The following is a 23,708-nucleotide window of genomic DNA, read 5'->3' on the forward strand; positions in this document are numbered from 1 at the left end:
TAAAAATCTCCCCAAGTGATTCCAATGTGCACCCAGGATAGAGAACCCCCAAACCAGGTGATTTCTTAGTTTCCCCCCAGTTCTGAAGTTCAGCAATACTAGTAGGCACCTGAGCCTGCCCGTGGAAGAAAGTTTCAAGAGGCTAAAGCCAGAGAAAGAGAGACGCACAGCAATTCAATCAAAATGTGCATTATCTCAAATGGTGCAGAAAATGTCGGCGCCAGTTAATATTTTGCACCCAACATGATTTAGACCTGGGGCATATATTGTACTCCAAGCCTATGGTAAACACAATGGACCATTTATTCACTGAACAGTAACCACCGTAATTACCTACAGGGCAAACATATGAGGTTGTTCGAGCAACAATTAATTGTGGACCTGGAACTAATGGGACAATAACGGTAAAGTATCAACCAGAGTGTGATTCAGAAATCACATCAGAAAACCAATATTTTCCAAATTGTATTAGATAAGCATTTGGGGGGCTGCGATGGCATGCATAATGTCCCAGGTCCTGAAAAGTGTCGCTCCCGGATTTTTTTCAGAGAGCTCCCCGCTTACCCTGCTGAGCAGAGGAAACTTGCAGGGTGGTTTTAATCTTGAGAAAAGAATCGTGGATAATAGTTAGAGAGGACTGTACAGAGCTGTTCTTTTTGGCACTCTCCACAGGACCTAAATCTTACCCCCAGGCAGGTGTGTGGATTTTGTTTGGATTATGGGATCCTCTTTATGAATCTGTTAAAGCCATGAAATCTTTTTTTCAGGGGAAAAAAAATGTGTATATTTGTATGCACATATACACTCACACAAACTTTTTCCTACAGTTTTTGGAGGGTCTAAAGACATTGTGGGACCCTTCTGATCTCACGAGGTTATGGCATAGACTCCCTGTCCACACCTCCAGGCACAGGGATGTCACTACTTCAATTGGCAGGGTTTCTATTGCTGGACAACTCTGAATGTGGGGACTCCTCCATGCACCCCGCTGGACGGTTACTCTCTGCAGCTTCTTCCAATTGGTCCTTATTCTACCTGGAATTTTTTCAACAGTCATTCTGCCCTTGACTCTTACCAATTGTGAGGTGTCCCTGTCTCTGTGGGAATCTTAGAAATCTATTTCTCTAGGCATTCCCTAGCTTCAGGCATTGGCTGACGGGTGTTGCACGGTCACCTGCAACAGATTGAATCTGCAGGGGCTTGTAGAGTGGAACGGACCTCCAGGGATCTGAGGGAGTGGATGACTGCACTCTGATCAGACCACGGAAAAGGATGGATCTCGATAGCTTGCCCTCCTGGAGTCCAAGGAGAAAGTCCAGTGAAGGACCTTTCTCTGGGACAGAAGGGTGCAGGATGTTGTTTCCTTGGATGCGGAAACTAGATTCTGGGATGTATAGAGTTGAGAGCTGCTGCTGAGAAAAGCAAGGGTGCAGGAGGACACTGGTGGACAGTGCAGACTGAGCTTGCTGCAGCTTGCCCTTTCTGGATCAAAGATTTAATAATGCCAAAGAAAGGAGAGAAGGGAGGGGAGGAGAGAGGGAGGGAGGGAGAGAGGGAGGGAGGGAGAGAGGGAGGGAGGGAGAAAGAACAGATTAGAAGAAACCATGAGCAATTCATTCATAATCTCAGAGTAGGGAAGGCCTTTCTAAATATGACAGAAAACCTGAAGACATAAGAGAAAAAAGTGATAAATTCATCCACTTTAAAAAAAAAAAAAAACACTTTTAGCTGGGCACAGTGGTGCATAGCAGCTCAGGAGGCTGAGGCAGGAGGATCGTGAGTTCAAAGCCAGTCTCAGCAACTTAGCAACGTCCTAAGCAACTCAGTAAGACCCTGTCTCAAAATAAAATACAGAAAAGGGCTGGGGATGCAGCTCAGTGGTAAGCACCCCTGGGTTCAATCCTTGGTACTAAAAAACAAACAAACAAACAAACAAACACTTTTGCATGAATAATCAGACTATAAGCAACATCAAAAGATGAAATACAAACTGGATCAAAACAATAAACAACTTATATCATAAAGCACTAATTTCTTTAATGTAGAAGATCACTTTTCTACAGAGGGGAAGACTAAGAGTCAAATTGGAAAATGGACAAAGGATGGGAACAGTTTCCAAAAAGGAACTAAAAATTGCTGCTAAACATAGGATGAGAGACTCAGCCTCACTCACAATGAGATAAATGCAAATTAGAACTAGAAGATGCCATTGCTCCTCATCACCCTGCAGAGATCAAAAAGGCTGATAACCACCTTCTGTGGAAGAGGCCCAGGAAAAGGAGAGCTGAGATCAGAGGAAGTGTCAGGGGAGTGGTGACATTTAAGCTGGACAGATCATTAAAATCGCAACTTAACAACTGGCACTTGAAACAATAAAGGGAAAGACGGACAGATTTGACTACTGAGTGTAAATTAAAATACCCACACCCAACACGCAGAGGCAAACAGAGGTCTTTGCCACAGCTCTCACAGCCCGACCTGGATCCCGTACATATAAAAAGTCTTAATTAAATTCAATTAGAAAAGCATTACAAGACCCTCCAAAAATAAAGGACACGAAAAAGAAGTTCCTTAACTAGGACACGCTCCTTGTTAAGAACCACATGAAAAAGGTTCAACGTCACGAGGAACCGTGAACACAGTGATTCAGGTTTTTAAAGTGATAATTCATTATAAAATTAGATAGAAAAATGTTCTATTCCCTGTTGACAAGAATGTGGTGAAATTGGCCCTCTAATTATACCTGACTAGCAGATATGCAGATTGATAAAATTCTTTGGGGAAATAAGTACAGTCTAAAGGTTCATTTCCTATCTTTTTTCTCCCCTACCTTTGGTACCAGGGATTGAACATAGGGGTGCTTAACCACTGAGCCACATCTCCAGTCCTTTTTTATATTTTTTTTTGAGATAGGGTCTCACTGAGTTGCTGAGGGCCTTTAAACCTCTGCCTCAGCCTCCCAAGCAGCTGGGATTACAGGTTTGCACCACCGGGCCTGGATTCATTTCCTCTCTTTATCTGGGCAATTTTACATATCAGATTCTGTCCTACAGAATAATCCTGAAATATAGGGGAAGATGCTATGCACAAAGATGCCTGCAGAATAAGAGGACAAATTACAAACAATGTTCCCAAATTAGAGATGCCTCAGTAAATTGTGATATGTTCATATGCTGGAATATTATGCAGCTATTAAAATGTTTACAGGGAGTTTTTAACAGGATGGTTAAGTTTATATAGAACAATTTTAACTGGGGGGGAAAAACAGTTGAATTGTGTATGCAGAATGATCTCAAGAAACTTTTGAAAAAAGTCGAATCACTGTGCATAAAGATGGGCAAGAAACAGACCCCACATTAATGGTGGTTCTTTGATAGATGCCTGGTTATTTATTTATTTATTTATTTTTGTCCTTCTTTCTCCTGCTTTGCATCTTTTAACCATCTCTTCCATTTGAATCTATTACTCTTAACAATCAAAAGCCTTAAAAAAATACCTTGCAACATGCGTTTCTGTCCCAAGATAGGATTACAAGCCTCCTGTTAGGAAGGATGCTGAGCTCCTAGTAAAAAGCATCGTCTCTTTTTTGTTTTGTTTTTTCAGCTTTCCTTTGCGGCCACCACGCCTGTTCTAGCTGATAAGAAAAAATACCCTTACTTCTTCCGGACGGTGCCATCTGACAACGCAGTGAACCCGGCCATCCTGAAGCTGCTGAAGCACTACCACTGGAAGCGCGTGGGCACGCTCACGCAGGATGTGCAGAGGTTCTCCGAGGTAGGCCGAGCATCTGCGCCCCGGGGGCCTGGGCTCACCCTGGGCTGCGTGAGTGACAGCCCCCGGCTGCTCTGCTAGATTTCACCAGCACCATGGAGGCTGCTTGGCCTCTGACAAAAGAGCTGGTAGCTGAGGGATGTGCGCCTGGGCCCGTGGCCCTAGAGGGGAGTGAAACCTCCCCTGTCACTCTTCCCCTTACTCCTAAAAGGCCCTGTGGCCTCCTCCTGCTTACTGATGATAGAGTGACCATCTGAAAGCAAACTGGCCACCAATAGGTTTGCTCCTGTGAGCAGAGTTTGGGGGAGGAATTGGTTTGGAACCAAGACTCCTAGGACATCTTGGATTGTGCTTTGTGGGTTTTTTGGTTTTGTTTTGTTTTGAACAATGTTTTACAAACTTGCATAAATACCTGGTGCTTTGTTTTATTTCAATCAACAATGCAAAAATATATATGGTGATAGTGTTGTTTTCTCCAACGGCCCTGTCCCCCGCTCTCCTAAAAGGCCCTGTCCCCCCCTCTCCCAGGTCCCCCCCATTTTCAGTTTGGTGCTAATCTGCCTAGAATTTTTTCACTATATTTGTTTGAACCTAAATGACTTCATACCAAATATATTTTGCTTTTTTATTTTCTTTGCAACACATTTTAGAGATCCGATTGATCTCATGTTTAATGACCCAGGGTGTTCAGTCAATGGATGGACAGTGTGACTTATTGAACCCGACCCCAGGGATGTTTACAGCCTCTGGTAACACAACCAACACCTTCGTGCATAGGCGTGCACCGTGGCAATAGATTTCTAGAAGTGGAAATATGGGGCCATTTAAAATTTTAAGAGGGACCGACATCCAACAGATCCATTCCAGTTTCTAGTGTCACTGATGGCTCTTGACGATTTCCTGTTCCCACACCACCTTATTAACAGTGGATTGTAGTGAATAGTTAAAAGTTATCCTCCTTTCTGTCAGTGCAAAGTGGTCTTTGGTCCTTTTATCCTTTTCCATTTGCTTTATATCTCCTCCTTTCTCTTCCCACATTTTTTTTCCCCTTTGGTACCAGAAGTACTTTACCACTGGGTCACATCCCCAGCCCTTTTTTATATTTTATTTGGAGACAGGGTCTTGCTGAGTGGCTTAGGGCCTTACTGAGTTGCTGAGGCTGGCTTTGAACTCTCAATCCTCCTGCCTCAGCCTCCCGAGCTGCTGGGATGACAGGCATGTGCCACCACACCTGGCCCCATATGTACTCTTGATACTTGGAGCCTCCACCAAACCAAGACATCCCAGCTGTGCATGTGTGTGGCAGCCCAGGGGAAACAAACTGTGGTGTATTATTCAGATTTCCAGGCAAAACTCCAAGGGAGAGTGAGGAAGGCCACACACCCTGCTGCCAGCCTGGGAAGGAGGAAGTTCCAGGTGAGGGGACCCGCCAAGATGGAGCCGAGCAAGGCTGGGAATCCAGCTGAGCACTTACCTTTCAGAGGCTCTTGCCCTGCCTCCATGCAGAGGAGAGGCCTTTTGATGTTGTCCCCATGAGACCTGGGAGAAGCTTCCTTCTCTGAGCCATGGTTTCCTCCCCTGGAAGTCATATAAAGCTAGTAACCTTTTGCATGCCTCCCTACAGGGTTTTTACTAAGATCCAATCTGTAATAAATTTGAAAGAGCTTTGTAAACTATAAAATTCATGCACCAAAAAAATAAATAAATAAATAAATAAATAAAGGATATTTGGGGAGGTGCTTGGAAAGGAGAAGTGTTGCCCCAACTTTCCCTGGTGATGCAAACAAGACAGGTTTTTCCCAGGCCAGTGTTGCCCACTCTTCCACCTCTCTGCCTCTCATCCCCTAGGAGGAAGCCCAAAAGGAACTTGGCCTCCGGTGGGAACAACTCATTGCCAAACACCGAAGAGGCTTTTGCTGGCAGACTGCCCTCTGTAGAGCAGCAGCGAATGTTCCAAAATGAGACTGAGAGAGGCCAGTCCTGGTAGAGGGGAAAGGTCAGCCCCCTGGCCTCATTAACACCGGACCCTGCAGGGACTTGGGAGTACTTCCTTCTTTCCAATAGCATCGTTGGCTGCTAGAGTCTGAAGGGCCCTTAGAGATACCTCCCCCAATCTCCTCATTGTGTAGAAGGGGAAACTGATCACCATGGGACACAGTGCAAAGTTTCAGAGCACCTCTGAGTCATGAGAGATCGTTCACACAAAGTCAGGACTGAATCCCAGGCTCCTGAAACCTACTTGAGATTCTCCATCACTCTTTGTGTCCATTGATAACTTCCGGGAATCACATGTAGCCTCAGAGGTTTGCAATTCCCACCAGGCCTGGACTGCAGAGGAAATGTGATCAGCCCTGATGTTGGTTGAGTGCTTCATAGAGTCTCAGATGCTCTGATAGCTGGCTGCCCCGTAGGAAGCCGTGATAGTTCCCACTTTGCAGATGAGGAAACGGAGGCTTACAGAGGGTGGGTGGCTTTTCACCCCAGGGCACATGCTGGCAAGGAAGCCAGCCAGACCGAATGCCTGGCCCTCCAGATGTAGGTCTGTGTGTTCTCTACTACACTGTCCTCCCTGAGATCTGGTCTTGACAGGTAGATATCCATGTCTCCGTCCCATACAACCCCTCTCCAAAGGGTTTCAGTGCATCTTCAGGGAAGTCTCTTTTCCCAGGACGGGATGTTGCTTGGTGGTAGTCCTGGCAAGAACCCTTCTTGATTTAAATCCATCAGCCCAGATGACTCCTCTCTGTGCCCAAGGGCTTTGGCATCCCTCTGCCCATGTCTGGGCTGCATTACTGATATACAGCCTCTGGAAGCTTGCCAGGGCTAACAGCTTTTCTTTTCATGAGTGCAAAGGAAACTGGATTCCTTTTATGAAACTGGTCAATCAACAGTGTCAGACACTTTTTTTCCGGATGGGTGCGCTGGAGGGAATGTCAAATGAAAGCCGCCCTGAAGTTGGAGGGGTGAGGCAGCAGAGAGAGGGACCTTCATCCCATAGAGTTGTGGCATTAGATCTGTGGGAGCCAGGAAGGTCTGAGGGTCTCCTGGCTTTGGGACCAGCTGCTCCTGTGAGCCCCCAGAGGCTGCTCTGTACTTGGAGAAGATGCACTGATCTCTGGGCTCTATTTCACCCAGGATGGCTGTGTGACCTCAGTCAGTATACTCACCTTGCTGACACTTGGGTGCATCAGACCTCAGCTTTGGAGGATCACAGCTGAACGGAGGTGGCTCTGGAATTAATAGGTGTTACACTTCCTGCCAGGTTCTCAACTCTAGTTGCCCAGTGGACTCACCCATGGAATTTTGGTTCTGATTTCTTATTTTAAAATCCAAGACAAAATTTAAATTCCCTTAGTCAGACTTTTTTTTTTTCTTTTTCTTTTTTTCACTTTCAACAACTTTTGAGATACAATCTACATAACCCAGAGTCTGTACATTCTTAGCGTACAGTTCAATTATTGTAAATACGCTGACATGGTCGTGCAATTATCACCACAGTCGAGTTCTAGAACACTCCCGTCACTCCCAAAGCTCCCTTGTGCTCATTTGTTGTCAGTTCCACCCCGTAACCTGCTTTTATAGCTTTGCCTTCTCTAGAAATTTCATGTAAATGAGATTATACAGCATGTGTCTTTGCTATATAACATCGCACAATGTTTTGGGGATTCATCCACATTGTGACCTGTGTCAGTAGTTGGCTTCTCTCTACTGCTGAGCAACACTCCCTGTTTGGACAGAGCATTTTGGGGGGGCTTTTACATTCCCCATCCCAAGCCACCTCCCAGAGCAGCAGCATTAGTACCTGCTCAAGCCCTAGGGTGATTTCAACCTGCAGCCAGCATTGAGTGCAGTTGGCTCAGTCAGGCGTTCAGGTGGGAAATGACCCCCCTCTTGTGTAGAAGTCCTTGAGCTTAGAGTGGCCCAGTCTCCTTGGTGGTCTGATGACCTTCAGCAGGTCCTGGAGCAGGATGGAGAAGGCAGACAGAGTTCTTGTTCCAGCGCCAGGGCTCCACCGGGTGGAAGATGAAGATGGTGGTGCTGATGAAGAGTTAAGGGTGCTGCCGAGAAGGTGGTCCATGAGGTCCAGGATGAGATGGGATGAGCAGGCAGGGAGCCTGTAGGCCTCGAGGAAGTGGAGCTCTGGAAGGCTCTGGAAGACGAAGGATGTGGGAGTGAGGATGCAGGGTGGGATGGTTAGACCTGGAAGAGGAAAGTAGGGACTGATGCTGTGTAGGACACAGAGTCCAGGCCTTGGCTGCGTGCCCGCAGCTAAAGTGGAGTGGATGTGCAGGTCCCTGGAAATAGGACCCAGGAAATGAGAGGCCAGAGTGCTGAGCGAAGTCCGCAGGGGCACTAAGGCCCAGATTGGAGGCAGGGCCAGGAGTGGAGATGGAGGCCTAGGAGGACCAGCAGAGGACAAGAGAGGATTGGGGCCTCTCCCCCGACTCTAGGCATATGACTCCTGAACCATCCTCAATCCTGTGACACGACTCACCTGCAAAAGGACTTTAGGCAAATCACTCGCTCTCTCTGAGCCTCAGTCTTCCTCCTGTGAGATGAGGGAGTTGGGCCAGTTGACCTTGAATACAAAAGATTTTTGATTCTAGAAAGTGGGGTTAGGGAGGTCTGGCCCTTCACCCTGATCCTGCCATCACAGGGGCGTGGTCATGGGAATGACTTGGTCTCTTTGTGCCTGGGTTTTGCTCTGGTTTTTTAAAGGCCTATTTTTTATTTTCCGAGCAGTGTCAGGTTTTCAGAGAGGAAGGCAGAGACACTTTCTACATATCCCCTGCCCCACATGGTCAGGGCCTCGGCCACTATCCACCTTCCCCCCACAGTGGGGCATTGGTCCTAACTGATGGACTGATCTGGTGCATTGTGATCACCGACGTCCACAGATTTCACTGGGGCTCACCATTAGTATTGTATAGTCTATGAGTTTGGGCAGTGTGCACTGACGTATCCATAATTACTGTATCTTAAAGTGTTTTTATTGTCCTAAAAATCCTGACATTTCACCGTTTTCCACATTTTTCCCTTTTCCATTTCTTATAATTGGATCATACAGAAGGCAGCCTCTTCAGATTGACTTATTTTACTTACTTAGCATGCATTTAACTTCTCCATGTCTTTTCTTGGCTTGACACTCACTTCTTTTTTAGTGTGGAATAATATTTCATTGTCTGGATATTTACTTATCCAGTTGCTGACCAATGGACATCTTGGTTGCTTCCAAGTTTCAGCCATTATGAATAAAGCTACATAAGCCTCCTTAGGCAGGTTTTTGTCTAGACTAAGTTTTCAACTCCTTTGGACATATACCAGGGAGCTCAATTGCCGAATCAAATACTAAGAGTATTTTTAGTTTGGTAGGAAACTGCCAGACTGTCTTCCAAGGTGGCTGTACCATTTTGCACTCCCACCAGCAATGAATGAGAGTTCCGGTTGCTCCAGCTCCCTGCCAGCATTTGATGCTGTCTGTGTTCTGGATTTGGCCATTTTAATAGGTGTTCAGTGGCCCCTCTCTTTGTTGTTTTAACTTTCTTTCTCTGATGAGGTAGAATGTGGAATGTCATTTTGGTATACTTATTTTTCATCGTGTTTCTTGGGAATGATCATAGTACCTACCTCTTAGTCTCATGAGGATTAAATGTGTTAGGTCACATAAAGCACTAAGAAAAGAGCCTGGATCATTCAAAGCACCATGCAAGGCACAGCTGATATTTTTATCATCATCCAGAATCTGGTTCCTTAGCCAGTGGCTGCCCCCACTCAGGAACCCCGCAACGTGGCTGTCCCCATCTCTCTCACCCCTCCAGACAGGCTTCAAGACTCCCCACCTGCTGGCTGATCTTCAGTGATCTCAAGGTTCCTGGCACTGACCTTTCCTTACAGGGACCTCCCTCAAGTGGCAGGACCCACCAAGGCCCTTGATCTGCCTGAGACCCAAAGGTCACCATCTGCAGAGCTTCCTCTTCAAAGCACCTGCCCTTTCAGGCTCTCCGGGGTCCTATCTGGCCCCTCAAACCTCCCCCACTCGCCAAGTTGCCATCTGCTCCACCATAAGGGTCTCTGAGCTCCTCCAAAGTTCCTGCTTGCTCTTTGGAGTAGCAGCCTGGGAGAGACAGCCCCGAAGCAGAGGGCAGGGAGACCCCTTGATGTGTTGAAGCCAGCAGAGGGTGGGCCTCCTTGTTAGAACACAGCTCTTTCCTGCCACTCTGAGCAGGAACCTTAGTGTGGCTCAAGAAGACCCTTCATGCCACCCGGCCCCAGCCACCCTGTAAGGACTCCTCTATCACACCCCTGGTCACTTCCTCCTGGCACCTTTGGTCCAGCCATACCTCCATGGGGGCACCTCTCTCTGTAGGAGCATCCTTCCCCACCCAATTCACACCTCCCTCCCCAGAGGGATCAGGCTTGCCACTGGGCCTCTGTGCCCACTTCCCCTGGGGCTTCAAGGCACAGGTGTTGGCACAATGAAGTGTAAGAGACCACCTGCTCTCTCATCTTTCCTCCGTGGCCAACACTGATCTCTGAGTCCCCTCACCCTGCGTGATGGTCCATGTGTGTTCAACAAGAATTTCAGCAATGGATTTCTCTGTCCATTAGGTCAGATTCGAAGGGGCAACTGCAGTTATCCCCTCTCTGTTGCCCTGAGTCGGCCTTTACCTGGGGTGGTGAGATGACCATGGGAGATTCAGAAAAATCCCAGCCCTGCTATCCATACCTGTGCCCATCACTCTCTATCCTGATTGCCTCCTGCCTGAGTCACCCACACTACAAAGGAGGAGCCGTAAAGCCAGCAAGCCGGGCTCCCTCCGCCCTCAGCCTAGGGCACGCTGTCATTTCTTAACTTGACGTCTTTTTTGGCCGTGACATGGTTTGCTCATGGGGATTCTCTTAGAGGTCTCAGTGACAAGTTTCGGGCCTGCCTCTGGAGCCAGCAGTGATCAGGGACTTGCCATATGACTGCTTCTGGGTGATGTTGGTGTGGGGTGTTGGGAACGCATATAGTTTGTGTCTGAGTGCATTTTCCCGGAGGTTTCTTCTGAGTGGTCAAGGACTCGGCAACCTTCATCTTTAGGATTGCACAGTCCCATCCTCTAGGGCTGTGGTTCTCAAAGTGTGGTCCCCAGACCAGCAGAATCGGCAGCATCACCATAGCTTCACAGCAGTCAGACACTCGAGGGGACTCAGCCATTTGATGGGAGGCAGGCTGGGGTTGGAGATCCACTGTCCTGGAGGAAGGAACAAGCTGAAGGTGAGACCACTGTGCCCTAAGCCCTCTGTATCTGATCAAGGGTCAAGCATCCTAAGAGGGCTGACCCACCCCTAGGCTTCCCCTGCTGCAGGCTCTGGACTTCCAGTGCATCCACAGATCCTCTATCACTAGGAGCCAGGAGGGGACTCAGGACAGATTAGATTCTAGTCCTAAAGGTACTAGAGCCCCAACTTTTACCTGAAGAACTTGCTGATGTTTTTAGGTGACTTGGCTGTGGCCAAAACATGCATCCTCTCCCTCTCTGTACTTCCCCCCACCCTGCCACCCAGCCCTGGAGGGACCAGCCTGCATCAGCCAGCAGGGGCAGCTCCAGATCCGTCCTACCCATGCCAAGGCAGCTCTTTATGCAGCCTCTTTGGCATGTTTGGGAAAGTAGGTCCATTATTTACCAGAATGTGATTTTTAAAATTTTTAATAATGCTATATTTATGTTTTATATACTAAAAAAAGTTTGTTTATTACCAGCTCATTTACTGTATCTCATGGATATTATTGCTTTGAGTAGAGCCCCCATTGAAAAGTGAGACAGGTTAAAGGAAAATAAAGTTAGGGATCACATGGGTGTTGCACAGAGAAGGTGAAAGCCCCCCCCCCCCAAAACACCGGAGCAATTGAAGTTTGGGGACCACTGGGATGAAGGAGGGCCTCCTGGCCACCTGTTCCTTTAACTCAAACGTGGAGAGTAGGGGAGGCAACAGGCTTTTCCTGGAAACTCTGATCTAGAGCAGTAACCAAGGGAGAGGCTTCTCCACCAAAGTCACGAATTGGTTCCTCAAGCCTTTCACTGTTTGCTGAGGCCATGGAGCCTCAGACCCACTTGGGGATCACTGTCACCCATCAGGGCCCCTAGTGCCTCTTTGGCATGTTTGTGCAAGTCAAGGGTTCTTCATCCAGGGGTGTCCGCATGGCTCAGCCTGCTAAAGAAAAGGCGGATCTCCAAGCTGGAATCCTCAGTGTGCCTCGGAGCTCCTGCCCATGGAAGCGCACAGCATGGTGCTTCTCTCCCTCCACCAGGGGACAGGGAAGAGGAGTTGGCCCACCCTGGTCCAGAGGGGAGCCCACAGGGCCTCAGGGATGGTCGTCCCTAACACTCCTCAGAGTGGAATGTGCCTGCAAACACACATGCACACACACACACCAACCCTTTTCAGAAAGGGGCTGCCTGGTCTCTGCTCAGTGGCAACTTGAGAGGTGACTATGTCCTTGGCCCAGGCTGCATGGATCCTAGAACACGGGTGAGAGAGGGAGCGTGCCTTCTTGAAGACACTCTTCTGGGGAAATGGCCATGTATAGTGACCTCCAAGCTCTTCCAGGGATCCTTCCCAGTGCCTTCTGCAGCCCCGGGCCAAGGTTCCCAGGACTCGACTCCAGCCCTGTGAGGCAGCTCTGCATCAGTACCTTCAGGTTAGGAAAATGTCATTGTCCCACCATCTACTTGTCTACTACCATTTTTTGGAGTACCTACTATGTGCTGGCATTACAGCCAGTCAGCCCGCACAGTGCCATCTGTTTTGTAGAGGGACGGTTATGTGACTTTGCAGCCAAGAAGTGATGGGTATGTACATGAGCCCAGGTTTGTGCCTTCCCTGGTGGAGACAGGCTAGGGGTGGGGGGGTGATGGCCCCGCACCCCGACCCAGAAGCAGGGAGGTGGGTATGTGGGCTGAGCAATCTCTGCCCCAAGGCATTGCCTCCCAGTCCTCGGGAGCTATTGCCATAGGATTCTGCATTTAACTTTCATTCCTTCCCTAGCTCCCGGATCGCAGCACCTGGCACGCCCCTCCACACCTGCTCCTACAGCACGTTCCTGCCTTATTTGGGTTGGGCCTCTTGGCTGACAGGCAATTGCATCTTGTAGCTATGGGTTTTCCAGGGCTATTCTGGTACATTCTGGCTGCAAGTTCTCCCCCAGGGCCCATCTGGCAGGCTTGGGGAGTGCCAGAACCACATGAACAAAGCAGTGGTTTGGGGAAGGTGTGTGGAACCTTCCCTGTTCAGGAGACTGAAGAGTCTGTTGGGGCTCCATCGCTCCAGGCACAGGAGAATGAGTTGGTAGGAAACAAAGATGGGGAGGGCTCCTTGTGCCTCCAAGTTGGGACTTTGCCTGCCAGCAGTAGGGAGCCAGGGAAGTTTTAAATACGGGAGTGAGATGGTAGCAGTCTTGGGTGCAGATTGGGACAAGATCAGAAGCTGGGAAACCAGCCAGCAGGCTACTGCAGTAATTCAAAAAGAAAAAGCATAAGATTGTGGTTACTTTCTTATACAAAAATGTCAGAATCTCTTGTTATTTTTTGCTTTTTTATTTAAAAATATTATTATTTTCCAACTGTAATATTGATATGTACTCAGGGCAGAAAACTTGGAAAACACAAAGCAGCAAAAAGGAAAATTAAACATCAGTCATAACCTAATGTATTACTCTATTTTCTGTTGCGATTGCAAAATACCTGAGGCTGGGTACTTTATTTTAAAAGATGGTTTATTTAATTCACAGTTCTGCAGGTTCAAGGCCATAGTGTCAGCATGGGCTTGAGTCTGGTGAAGACTCATTGTGGATGGCATCACAATGGAGAGCCCAAGAGGGAAAGGTCACATGGCAAGTCGACCCTCCTTAGAGAACTAACCAGGATCCTAGGAGAGCTACTTAAGCACTGGCTAGGACAGTGCCTGGAATGACCTAATTATTTCTCCCACTTGACCCCTTCTCTTAAAGGTCCCACACCACCTCCCAACTTTGCCACGTGGGCCTCCAACCCATGACCCTTTGGGAGACAAACCACATCCAAGCCACAGACCTACCCACTGAAAGGTTGCTGTTAGCATCTAGGCTTACTTCATTACAGTTTTTTCAAGGTGCACAAATAAACATGTACAAACAAATACATGCTCTTACTATAGATGTGGCTAAATTTGGCAATCCAAGGGGAATGTTTTCCCAGGTCAGCAAATGTGACTCAGAATGACCATCCAGTGCTTATTGACTCTGGTTCTAGTGACCCCTGGGGATCTGCCCCCTCCTGGGCTATAGCCATCTCTCATGTGATTTGGGCTGTACGATCGTCCAGTGTCACTTATCCTACAATCTGTTCCCTTCCTGTGTTCTAGAAATTCTGCAAAGATTCTGTCCATTGTTGGCCTTCTCAATTGCTTTTGAGAACTGCTAGGTGCTTTTTTTATTCTTCAAAAATTCTTTGTCATTTCAAGGAATTTGGAACGGGACAGGGGGTAGATGCCTATCTGCTGTTACCATCTCTATACAATCTCTGTTCAAAAAATCCTCCCCGTGCCTGCGCTATCAGGAAAGTGCCCATTACATGGGGAAGTAGCTGCCAATTGCTGCTGATTATAAACAATGATACAATAAACTCATACTTGAATTTTTGTTTGAACATCTCTGATTATTTTCTGTGGATAAGTTCCTAGAAATAGCAGTGTGCACATTTTTGAACCTTTTATACATATTGCCAAATTGTCCTCCAGAAAGATCACACCAATTTAGTTTCGTTGCAGTATATGAAAGCTGTCCTTTGCCAACATCGTGTATTATTCTTTTCTGATCTTTGGCAATTGCTATTTTCATTTGCATTTCTTTGATTACTATTGAGATTGAATTTCTTTTTGACTAAGATTCTCGTTTCGGTTTCTCCTTTGTAAATTGGCAGCTTGTGTGGTTGGCACCTTTTCCTATTGGAGTGTTCTTTTTCTTACTGATTTATAAATATTCTTTACAAAGTAAGGCTATCAGCCCTTTGTCACATTTGTCAAAGATATCTCCCCATGTTTCATGTGGCATTTAATTTTGTTTTTGTTTTGATTTGAGATATTGAACAATCTTAGTGCTTGATCCAAATTTATCAACGCTAGTTTTTCACCTTTAATGTTGTGCTAAGCAAGTTCTTTTCAACACAAGAAATTTTGTAAACATTCATCTATTTTCTTCTAGTGCTTTTATAACTTCATTTTTCAGTTTATCTGGAATTTCAGTATACGATCTTTCTTCAGCATTTAATTAATTTATCTCATTTTAAATGCCTCTGCTAAATTTTATCTCATCATGACTCATTTAAAACGCCTATGTTAAATTTTGTCTTCGGAAAATAACTTATACTACATTTTATATATGTTTTGGACCATTTCTGCATGACGGAAATATAGTGCAAGTCACCTATAAGATTTTTAATTTTCTCATGGCCAGATTTTTAAAAAGGAAAAAGAAGCAGGTAAAGTCAATTTAACAATGCATTTTTTAAAAATATTTTTTTTTAGTTGTAGATGGACACAATACCTTTATTTTATTCATTTACTTTTATGTGGTGCTGAGGATCAAACCCAGTGCCTCATACGTGCAAGGCAAGCACTCTGCCACTGAGTCACAATCCAGCCCACAATACATTTTATTTAATGCAACGTGTCCAAAACACTATCGTTTCAACACCTGACAGGAACACCCTAAGTGTGGTCCGTGGCCACCAGGTTGGACAGTGAAAATTTAGAGTGTTCCTGAGTTGTCAAATTTGTTCCATTGACCAACTGTTTATTCTAGAATTGAAATCCCAGTGTTTTAAATAGTATTCTAAGATGTTATGTAATAATACATATAATAATATTATATATATATATAATATATATATATTTATAAGTTATATATATTGTATAATCCTCCCTTCTTTTTTCAGGGTCATCTTTGTTTTCACCAATTTAATTGGTGTTTCCAAAAATTCTTTTGGTGTTTTTATTTGAATTCCAGCAACCCTATAATTGATTTGGGGCAGATGTGACGTCTTTATGCCCCTGAGTCTGCTTCTGCACGTTTCTCCATCCAAAGTTTCTTGCTGGGTCTTCAGCAAAGTCGCATCATTTCTTTATGTAGTTTCTTTGCATTAGCTGTTAAGTTTATTTTCAGGTATTGCTTTGGGGAATGGGATCCATTTTCCATGACGTTTTTAAAGTAGTTATTGCTGGAGTATAGGGAAGCTATCGATCTGTGTATACACTTCTTACGACCGGCCATATTGAACTCATTACTTCTGGTCGTTTTTCTTCTCTTAATTCCCTTGGGTTCTCTAGGTAGACAACAGGAGTACATTTGCTTGCTGTTTTTTAGCATTACAGCATCTTTATCTTCATCATTTTTTCATTGAGGCGTAGTGGTTAGGGCAGGATGGCTGACTGCCTGCGTTCTAATTCCAACTCAGCTACTTATCGGCTGGGTGACCTTGGGAAAGTCATTGAACTTTTCTGTGTCCCTTATAATGGGTGCTTACTCTTATGACCTCAGGTGTCCTGAACATTAAAATAGTTAATAAAGCTCAGAGCCAACAACAGTTCCCAAAAGGAGCATCCAATGCATATTCATTATTATTGTTGCGTTTACAATTGTTTCATTCACTAGACTTTCTAGAGTCATATTTAAAAATGATAATACTGGGCATTCTAGTTTTATTCTTGATTTTAGTAAGAATGCTGTTAGTGAGATTCGATGTTAAGGAATATTCTATTTTATTGACTCAATGTGTGCACCAGATTGGCACGCTACAGAATCAGATGCCCATTTAGAATCTCTATTGGTAACTGTGCATATTTTTTAAAATCTATTAGTGTGACAAATGATAGTCATCAGTTTTCTTAAATTCCCCTGCAGCGCATTCATTTGTTTAACATATTTATCAATGACCAGCGTCTGCAGTTTGTACGCTAAGCACTGCAGACCCCTGAGCGAATGAAAGAAAGTCCCTGCCCCTCAGGGAGCTTCCATTCTGGTGCCAGGGGACAGGTGGTACAAACAATGGGCAGGTAAATGGACAGTATGTCAGGTGATAAGGGCTAAGGAGAAAAAATGAAGTTGGGTCAGGGGAGTGGGATGTGTGGTGCACAGTGGGACAGGGTCTCGGAGAGAAGCTGTCACTGGAGCAGACGCCTGGAGCAAAGTGAGGGCAAGTCACAGGCTATGTGGGGAAGAGGGCTCGGGTGTGCAAAGCAGCTGGTGTGGGAGGGATTTGGGGTGCTGGAGCAACATCAGAGAGGTCCTTAGGTCCGGGACAGGGCAGGAAAGGGATAGTAGAATGGTCGGCTGCGGTGGGAGATGGGTGACAGTCTGTGGCTCTTCTAGGACATTTCTGAGGACTTTAGCTTATGCTTTGAGTCAGCTGAAAAGCTACTAGAGAGTGCCTTGGTTTTTGTTTTTATGGGGGGGGGGAAATTCACATAACAGAAAACCCACCATTTTAACATTATAAAGCATACAGTTAAAGGATATTTCATATGTATATGAGTATGTACAACCATTACTGCTAATTCCAGAATATTCTCATCACCCCAAAAAAGAAATTCCATGTCCATTAACCTTCACCCCAGCCCCTGAGAACCATGGATCTACTTTTTGTCTCTGTGGATTTGCCTCTAATAGATATTCCACGTCAATGGAATCATAAAATTTGTAGCCTTTTGTATCTAGTTTATTTCACTAAGCATAACTTCAAGGTTCCTTCTGCTGTAGCATATATCCACATTTCCTTTTCTGGCTCGATAATAGTCCAGTGTGTGGTCACAACACCTCTTGTTCATCCATCCATCCACCGATGGACATTTTGATTGTTTTTACCTTGGTTATTATAAATAATGCTGCCGTGACATTTGTGCCTATGCATTTTTGTTTGGACTTAGGTTTTTAATTCTCCCTTAGATAGCCAAGGAGTGAAACCACCAGGTAATTCTATATTTAACATTTGGAGAAACTGTCAAGCCATTTTCTGGTTTGCACCAATGGATGCGTCATTTTGACATCCCCACCAGCAACGTACGAGGGTTCCAATTTCTTCACTCCTTGTCAACACTTGTTATTTTCGATGAAAAAAAAAAAAAAAGAAAAGAAAAAAACCTGTAGCCACCCTTGTGGGTGTGAACTGGTATCTCTTTTCAATGTGCATTTCCCTAAAGAATATCGTTGTTCAGCATCTTTTCATGCTTATGGGCCATTTGTATACCTTCTTTAGAGATGTGCCTATTTGACTTTTTGGGCAACTTTTGATCAGGTTTTCTGTTATCAAATTGTAAGAATTTTTTTTACATATCCTGGATATTAGACCCATACCAGATATAGTTGCTTCTCAACTTAGGGTGGCATTAGGTGCTGATAGATCCACAGTAAGTTGAAAACATAGTAAGTTGAAAATGCATTTAATATACCTAACCTAATGAACAGCTTGACTACCTAGTAACTTAACTAGCCTAACTAAAATGTGCCCTGAACATCCACATTAGTCTACAGTTGGATAATATCTAACACAAAGCCTGTTTTATGTTGAAGTGTTGAACACCTCATGTAATTTATTGAAGACCTATATCCAAAAACACTAGCAGCACAGCATACAGTAGAGGATTGGGGTGTCACCTCGTGAACACATAACTACCTGGGAGCTGTGGCTCGCCATGATATTGCAGGAGACAGTATCACACTGCATATCACTAGCCCTGGGGGGAGGGGGGAAATCAAAATTCAATGTTTGGTTTCCACTGAATGTGTTTAATATTTGCACCACTGGAAAGTCAAAAAAAATCCCAAGTCAAACCATTATCAGTTGGGGACTCCCTGTACCTGGTTTGCAGATATCTTCTTCCACTTGTGGGTTGTCTTTTTACCTTCTTTTTTTTTTTAAATATTTTTTTAGGTTGTCAATGGACCTTTATTTTATTTATTTATATGTGGTGCTGAGGATCAAACCCAGGGCCTCACACATGCTAGGCAGGCGTTCTACCACTGAGCCACAACCCCAGCCCTCTTTTCACTTTCTTAATGGTATCTTTGCATAAAAGGTTTTAGTTTTGATGAAACCAAATGTATACAGCTTCTTTTGTTGCTTTTGCTTCAGATCTCATATTTAAGGACCATTGTCTAATTCAAGGTCGTGAAGAATTCATTACACAGATTTTTTTTTTCTTCTGAGAGTTTTACAGTTTTTAGCTCTTACATTTGGGTCTTTGGTCCTGTGAGTTGGTTTTTAACCCCTTGTGAAGCGAGGCTTACCCTCCTCTTGATGAGCATCAGCCAGGTGCCCTTTCCAGCACAGAGCTGGGGGAGCCTGCCTTCCGTGCCCGTTGATCCTGCTTCCCTGGTGGCACTGCTCTCAGTAGCCAGCCTGGTCACTGCCTCTGATCCAGGTCTCTGGGCAGCTTTCAGGCATCCTCGAGGTCCATCTCCTATGGATCCAGAACCTCTGTCAGCTTTTTCTCCTCTGATATCCATGTCCCTAAGGGTCAGAGAGAAGTTTCTCTTAGAACTCTGCCCCCGAGTACCCCATGTGTTACCTAATAGAGCTATCGGCCACCCTCTTTAGTAAAGCATACACCTTGATTGCTGAAGGGAGGGGTGGGGTCTGTCTTCCCTTTAAAGATGGCCGCCTCCCAGGGATGGCAAACCTTTCAGTGTTTAATTTCCTGAAGAACATATAACAAAAATAAAAAATAATATAATAAATCAACACACACGTAAGTCTTCAGTGAAGCATCCCATAATACCATTATCTTTTTTTTTTTTTTTTGTATCAAGGATTGAACCCAGGGGTGCTCATCCACTGAGCCACATTGGCAGTCCTTTTTGTTGTTGTTGTTACTGGGGATTGAACTCTGGGGCACTCCACCCCTGAGCCACATCCCCAGCCCTATTTTGTATTTTATTAGAGACAGTGTTTCACTGAGTTGCTTAGTGCCTCCCTGTTGCTGAGACTGACCTTGAACTCTGGATCCTCCTGTCTTGGCCTCCAGAACTGCTGAGATTACAGGCATGCGCCGCCACACCTGGCCTCAATCCTTTTTATTTTTATTTGCATAGGGCCTCACTTAGTTTTTGAGGCTGGCCTCAAACTTGTGATCCTCCTGCCTCAGTCTCCCGAGTCAATGGGATTACAGGTGTAGGCTACTGCACCCAGACCATTATCTCATTTTTTTAACCAAAGGATCAAATCTTGTACTCTTTTTGGCTCTACTCCTATTTATCTACTTTCTAATTTATTTGGTTCTGCTTTTCTCTTCATTAATACCTTCATTATTTATTTTGCCATTTTTTTCTTTGTTTACTTTTTAAATTCTTTTTTGGCCGCTATTAAGTGTACCTAAGCAGGTAAGTTTGTCTTTGATCACAACTTTAGCCAAATCCTGTATTTTTAGCTAAATAATATCTCATCCTCATTATAACTATTTTAACTATTTTGTAATTGCACTTTAAGTTTAAATACTAGGACTCTACTCCTCTAAGTACCAGTTTAAAAATGCAGTAGTATCTGTTGTGAGCTATAGACATTAGCACAGTTATTTAATCCCCAGCTCTCATAAATTCTCTAATTTTATGTTGTTTTTATTCCTTACATTGTGGATATTCTTTATTGTTTTGATTTAAGGTATTGATTTTTCTTTGAAACTATACTGCAGTTATTATGACTTTAACATTCAAAAACATATTTACATGAGTTCAGTTTCTATTGACATATCTTTCATGAGTTGTGTCTTTCAATTTATTTGTCTATGGCATGAGTACATCATTGAGTAATGTTTTTTTGGGAAAATCAAATGTGTTTTATATCTATAATGCCCTTGCATAAGTCATAGCTTCCCTCCATTGTTCTCCTATGATGACAATTTATCTAAGTATAGATTTCTGTGATCATAACATTCTTCCTCAAACCTCTTTAGACATTACATCAATGTTGAAATGAAGTCTGATGCAATCTGATTTGGTTCCTTTTTAGATAATCTCCCCATGACCACCATCCAGGATGGTGTAGAATTCTTCACCTTTGGAATTAAGAAAAAATAGCACACATCTGATGTTTGTCTGTCTTGTCTAAAATGTAATCAGCAGTTTTATTGGAAGAATCTGCTCTTTCTCCAGATTGGAAAAGTTTTCTTCTATTATATCTTTAATTATTACTCTTTTGTTCTGCATTTTTTTTTAGAAATATTAAGCCATGACTAAGTCTCTGTAGTGTATCCTCCATGTTATTATTTTCTCTATGGAATTTTTATCTTCGTCCTTCCTTCTCTACAGCTGAGAGAACATCTCAAGGTCATCCTCTACAATATCTACCAGTGTTCTACAATTAAATTCTGCTCTTCACTGCTTCCAATACTTTTTACAATTCTACATTCAATAACAGAATTTATTTCCTATCTTTATTATCTTAATTCTACCAGGTTTCTTTTAATTCTAGTCTCTTTTGTTGCATTATTTTTACATTTTAGAATCCAGCTTTCTCTAATGTCATTGAAATATAAAACAGACACTATGATTTACTTTTATAAGCCGAAGCAAATCCTTTTAGAGATGATATTCTTCCTCTGTTTGTATTCCTCATCTGTTTCCTTGATGTTTTAGTTTTACGGGTTCCATGTGCATTGTAGGCTTTCTTGACCAGTATTTTCCTACAGTATGAGTGAATTCCCCCTGGGTCCCCTCACTGTTTTATCTAAACCCTATTGGATTCTTGACCTTGGATATCCAACCAGAAGACTGGAAGATTGGGGAGCCATCTTGTGCTATGGCATTCTCCTCTCTGTGGTTTCTTCTCATTGTTTGTTGAACAGCTACTCCAGGTGTACATGGGTGTGCCTGGCCTGGCCTCCTCCCTCCATGTCCTGACTGCACTGTTTGGACGATGTCCAGGTCTAGGTTGGGAAACTGGACTTGGAGAGTCTTTGCTTGTTCTAGTGTCCCAGCCTCTCCTGAAGACCGGTGGACTGCACAGCGAGACCGGTCTCTGGTGGTAGGTTCTCTGTGTGGCCCAGCCTCCCTTCCAGGGCTCCTTGCCCATGAGAGGCTGTGAGGCTGCCCGCCCCCCAGCATATCCGCCCTCCCTGCCGCACCACGCTACTTTCTGGGGAAGGAGAGCTGTGAGTCAGCCTTCAATCTGGCTCCTTTGGCACTGCACCTAGCAGAAATTCCTCAAAGTAGCTGGCATATTGATGGCACTCTTTCCTATTTTCCACTGCTGAAGCAGATCCCCCTATTTTTATACTCCCTTCGTCCTTTCTGTCACTTTCAGAAGGAGGTAGCTTAGGTGGGAGTCGGACATCTGTGCTCAGCTTTACCATCTTTCCCCAAAGTTTCATAGTTAACAGAGTTTCCCATAGTTTGGACTTTGGTATACAGAATCTGCATGAGGGTTCCCGAGCGTTTCCTGTCGTGTGGCCTTCCTTTTAAATCCATATATATATATTCATTCTGGCCCTCCTTGTATCTAAAACTACTTCAGGGTTTTTCCTGGGCACATTTCCTCTCCCTCTCAGATTTCAGTTTCACATCCTCTCCATCAGATGGGTAATTCTCCCGCCAAGCACGGTGTCGCCAGTCTCAGGGCAGTGATGCTGTCCCTTGCCAGGGATGCGTCGTCTGGCATCCTGAACCACATCCTAGCCCTCAGCGATGTTGGTGGAGCTCCCTGCGTTTCCCCCCTGAGCTGCCAAAGTTATGACCTTCAGGTGGAAACGGCAGCCGCAACTCCCCTGCCTCCCAGTCCCCATCCATCCCCTTCGGAAGCCTGCGTCTCGCTGGAGAGCCATTTTGGATTCCTCCTGGCATGCCCAAGCTCTCCTGGGTGAGTCAGCAGCCGTGGGCAGCAGGTGGTGGGGTGCAGAGGCTCCCCGTCTCTGCTTGGCTGCCCGCCCCAGGAAGACAGCACATCACACAATTTGCCATATCAAGTCTGTGAACAGCTGCCTCCTGCCCTCCGTGGGGAGTCACGGAGCTCCACACATCTGCTCCTTCCGGGAATGGGGGAAAGATCCCCCACCACGGGCACCTGAGGACCCCCCGGGGGTTGCATGGGGTGCAGAGTGGCATTCTCCTGCAGGACGTCCACAGCCAGCCCCTGTGAGATGACCCGCCTTGCTGGGTTTAGACCAGTGGCACCAGCCTCAGTCCCCCCCCCCCAGTCCCCACGTCCTTGCTGGGGTTTCTCCACCTCCCCTTGACTGCGCCATCTCTGACGATGACACCGCCACTTACTGAACAGCAGCCAGGGTCAACCTCAGCGCTCTTAGCTTATTCCCAGCAACCCAAGGGGAAGTTCTAGTTATGCTCCATCCACAGATAAGAAAGGGGCTCAGAGAGCTTCCCTGATCACCCAAGGTGGCCCAGCCAGCGGGGTAGGCCACTGGCTGAGTCCTCTTGCTTCTCTCTCATAGCCTTCCTAGAGGGGCCTTTATCATGGGTCTAGATCAGGGATCTGCAAACCATGGCCCAGGGCCAAATCCAGTCCCTGGTTTTGTAAATAAAGTTTTATTGGAACAGAGCAGCACCCATTCAGTTGTACATTGTAGCAGCTTTTGCAATGCAATGGCAGAACAGAGTACTTGGGACAGAATCTCAGAGGCCAGAAAAGACTAAAACATTTACTATCTGGCCCTTCACATTAAAAGCCAGCTGATCTCTGGCTTATAGCACAAGCTATAGAGGAAATAGACCTCAAATTAAATCCCAGGCTCACTGCTATCCTAGCTGTGTGACCCTGGGCAACTGGCTCAACTTCTCTGGGTCTCATTGTACTTACCCATAACTGATCATGATTGATCAATTATTCATCAATAATTGTACCAATGGCCAAAAGGAGTGGTCTGACATGCCCGAGGGGCTCACTACATGAAGGGCACTTGATAAATCAGAGTCC

The 23,708-nt window shown here is 45.2% G+C and overlaps 1 protein-coding gene across 1 annotated transcript in view; it reads left to right on the plus strand.

Moving 5' to 3' along the window:
* The window catches only part of Gabbr2 (gamma-aminobutyric acid type B receptor subunit 2), a 352,972-nt gene that overhangs the window by 146,081 nt on the left and 183,183 nt on the right, over window positions 1-23,708 (plus strand). Inside the window, exon 3 of the mRNA XM_076843252.2 lies at window positions 3,604-3,774. Within this exon, the coding sequence (XP_076699367.1) occupies window positions 3,604-3,774 (171 nt within the window). The remainder of the gene's footprint in view (window positions 1-3,603; window positions 3,775-23,708) is intronic.

Source organism: Callospermophilus lateralis, chromosome 2 (genome assembly GCF_048772815.1).
Source record: "Callospermophilus lateralis isolate mCalLat2 chromosome 2, mCalLat2.hap1, whole genome shotgun sequence".
Taxonomy (NCBI): Eukaryota; Metazoa; Chordata; class Mammalia; order Rodentia; family Sciuridae; genus Callospermophilus; species Callospermophilus lateralis.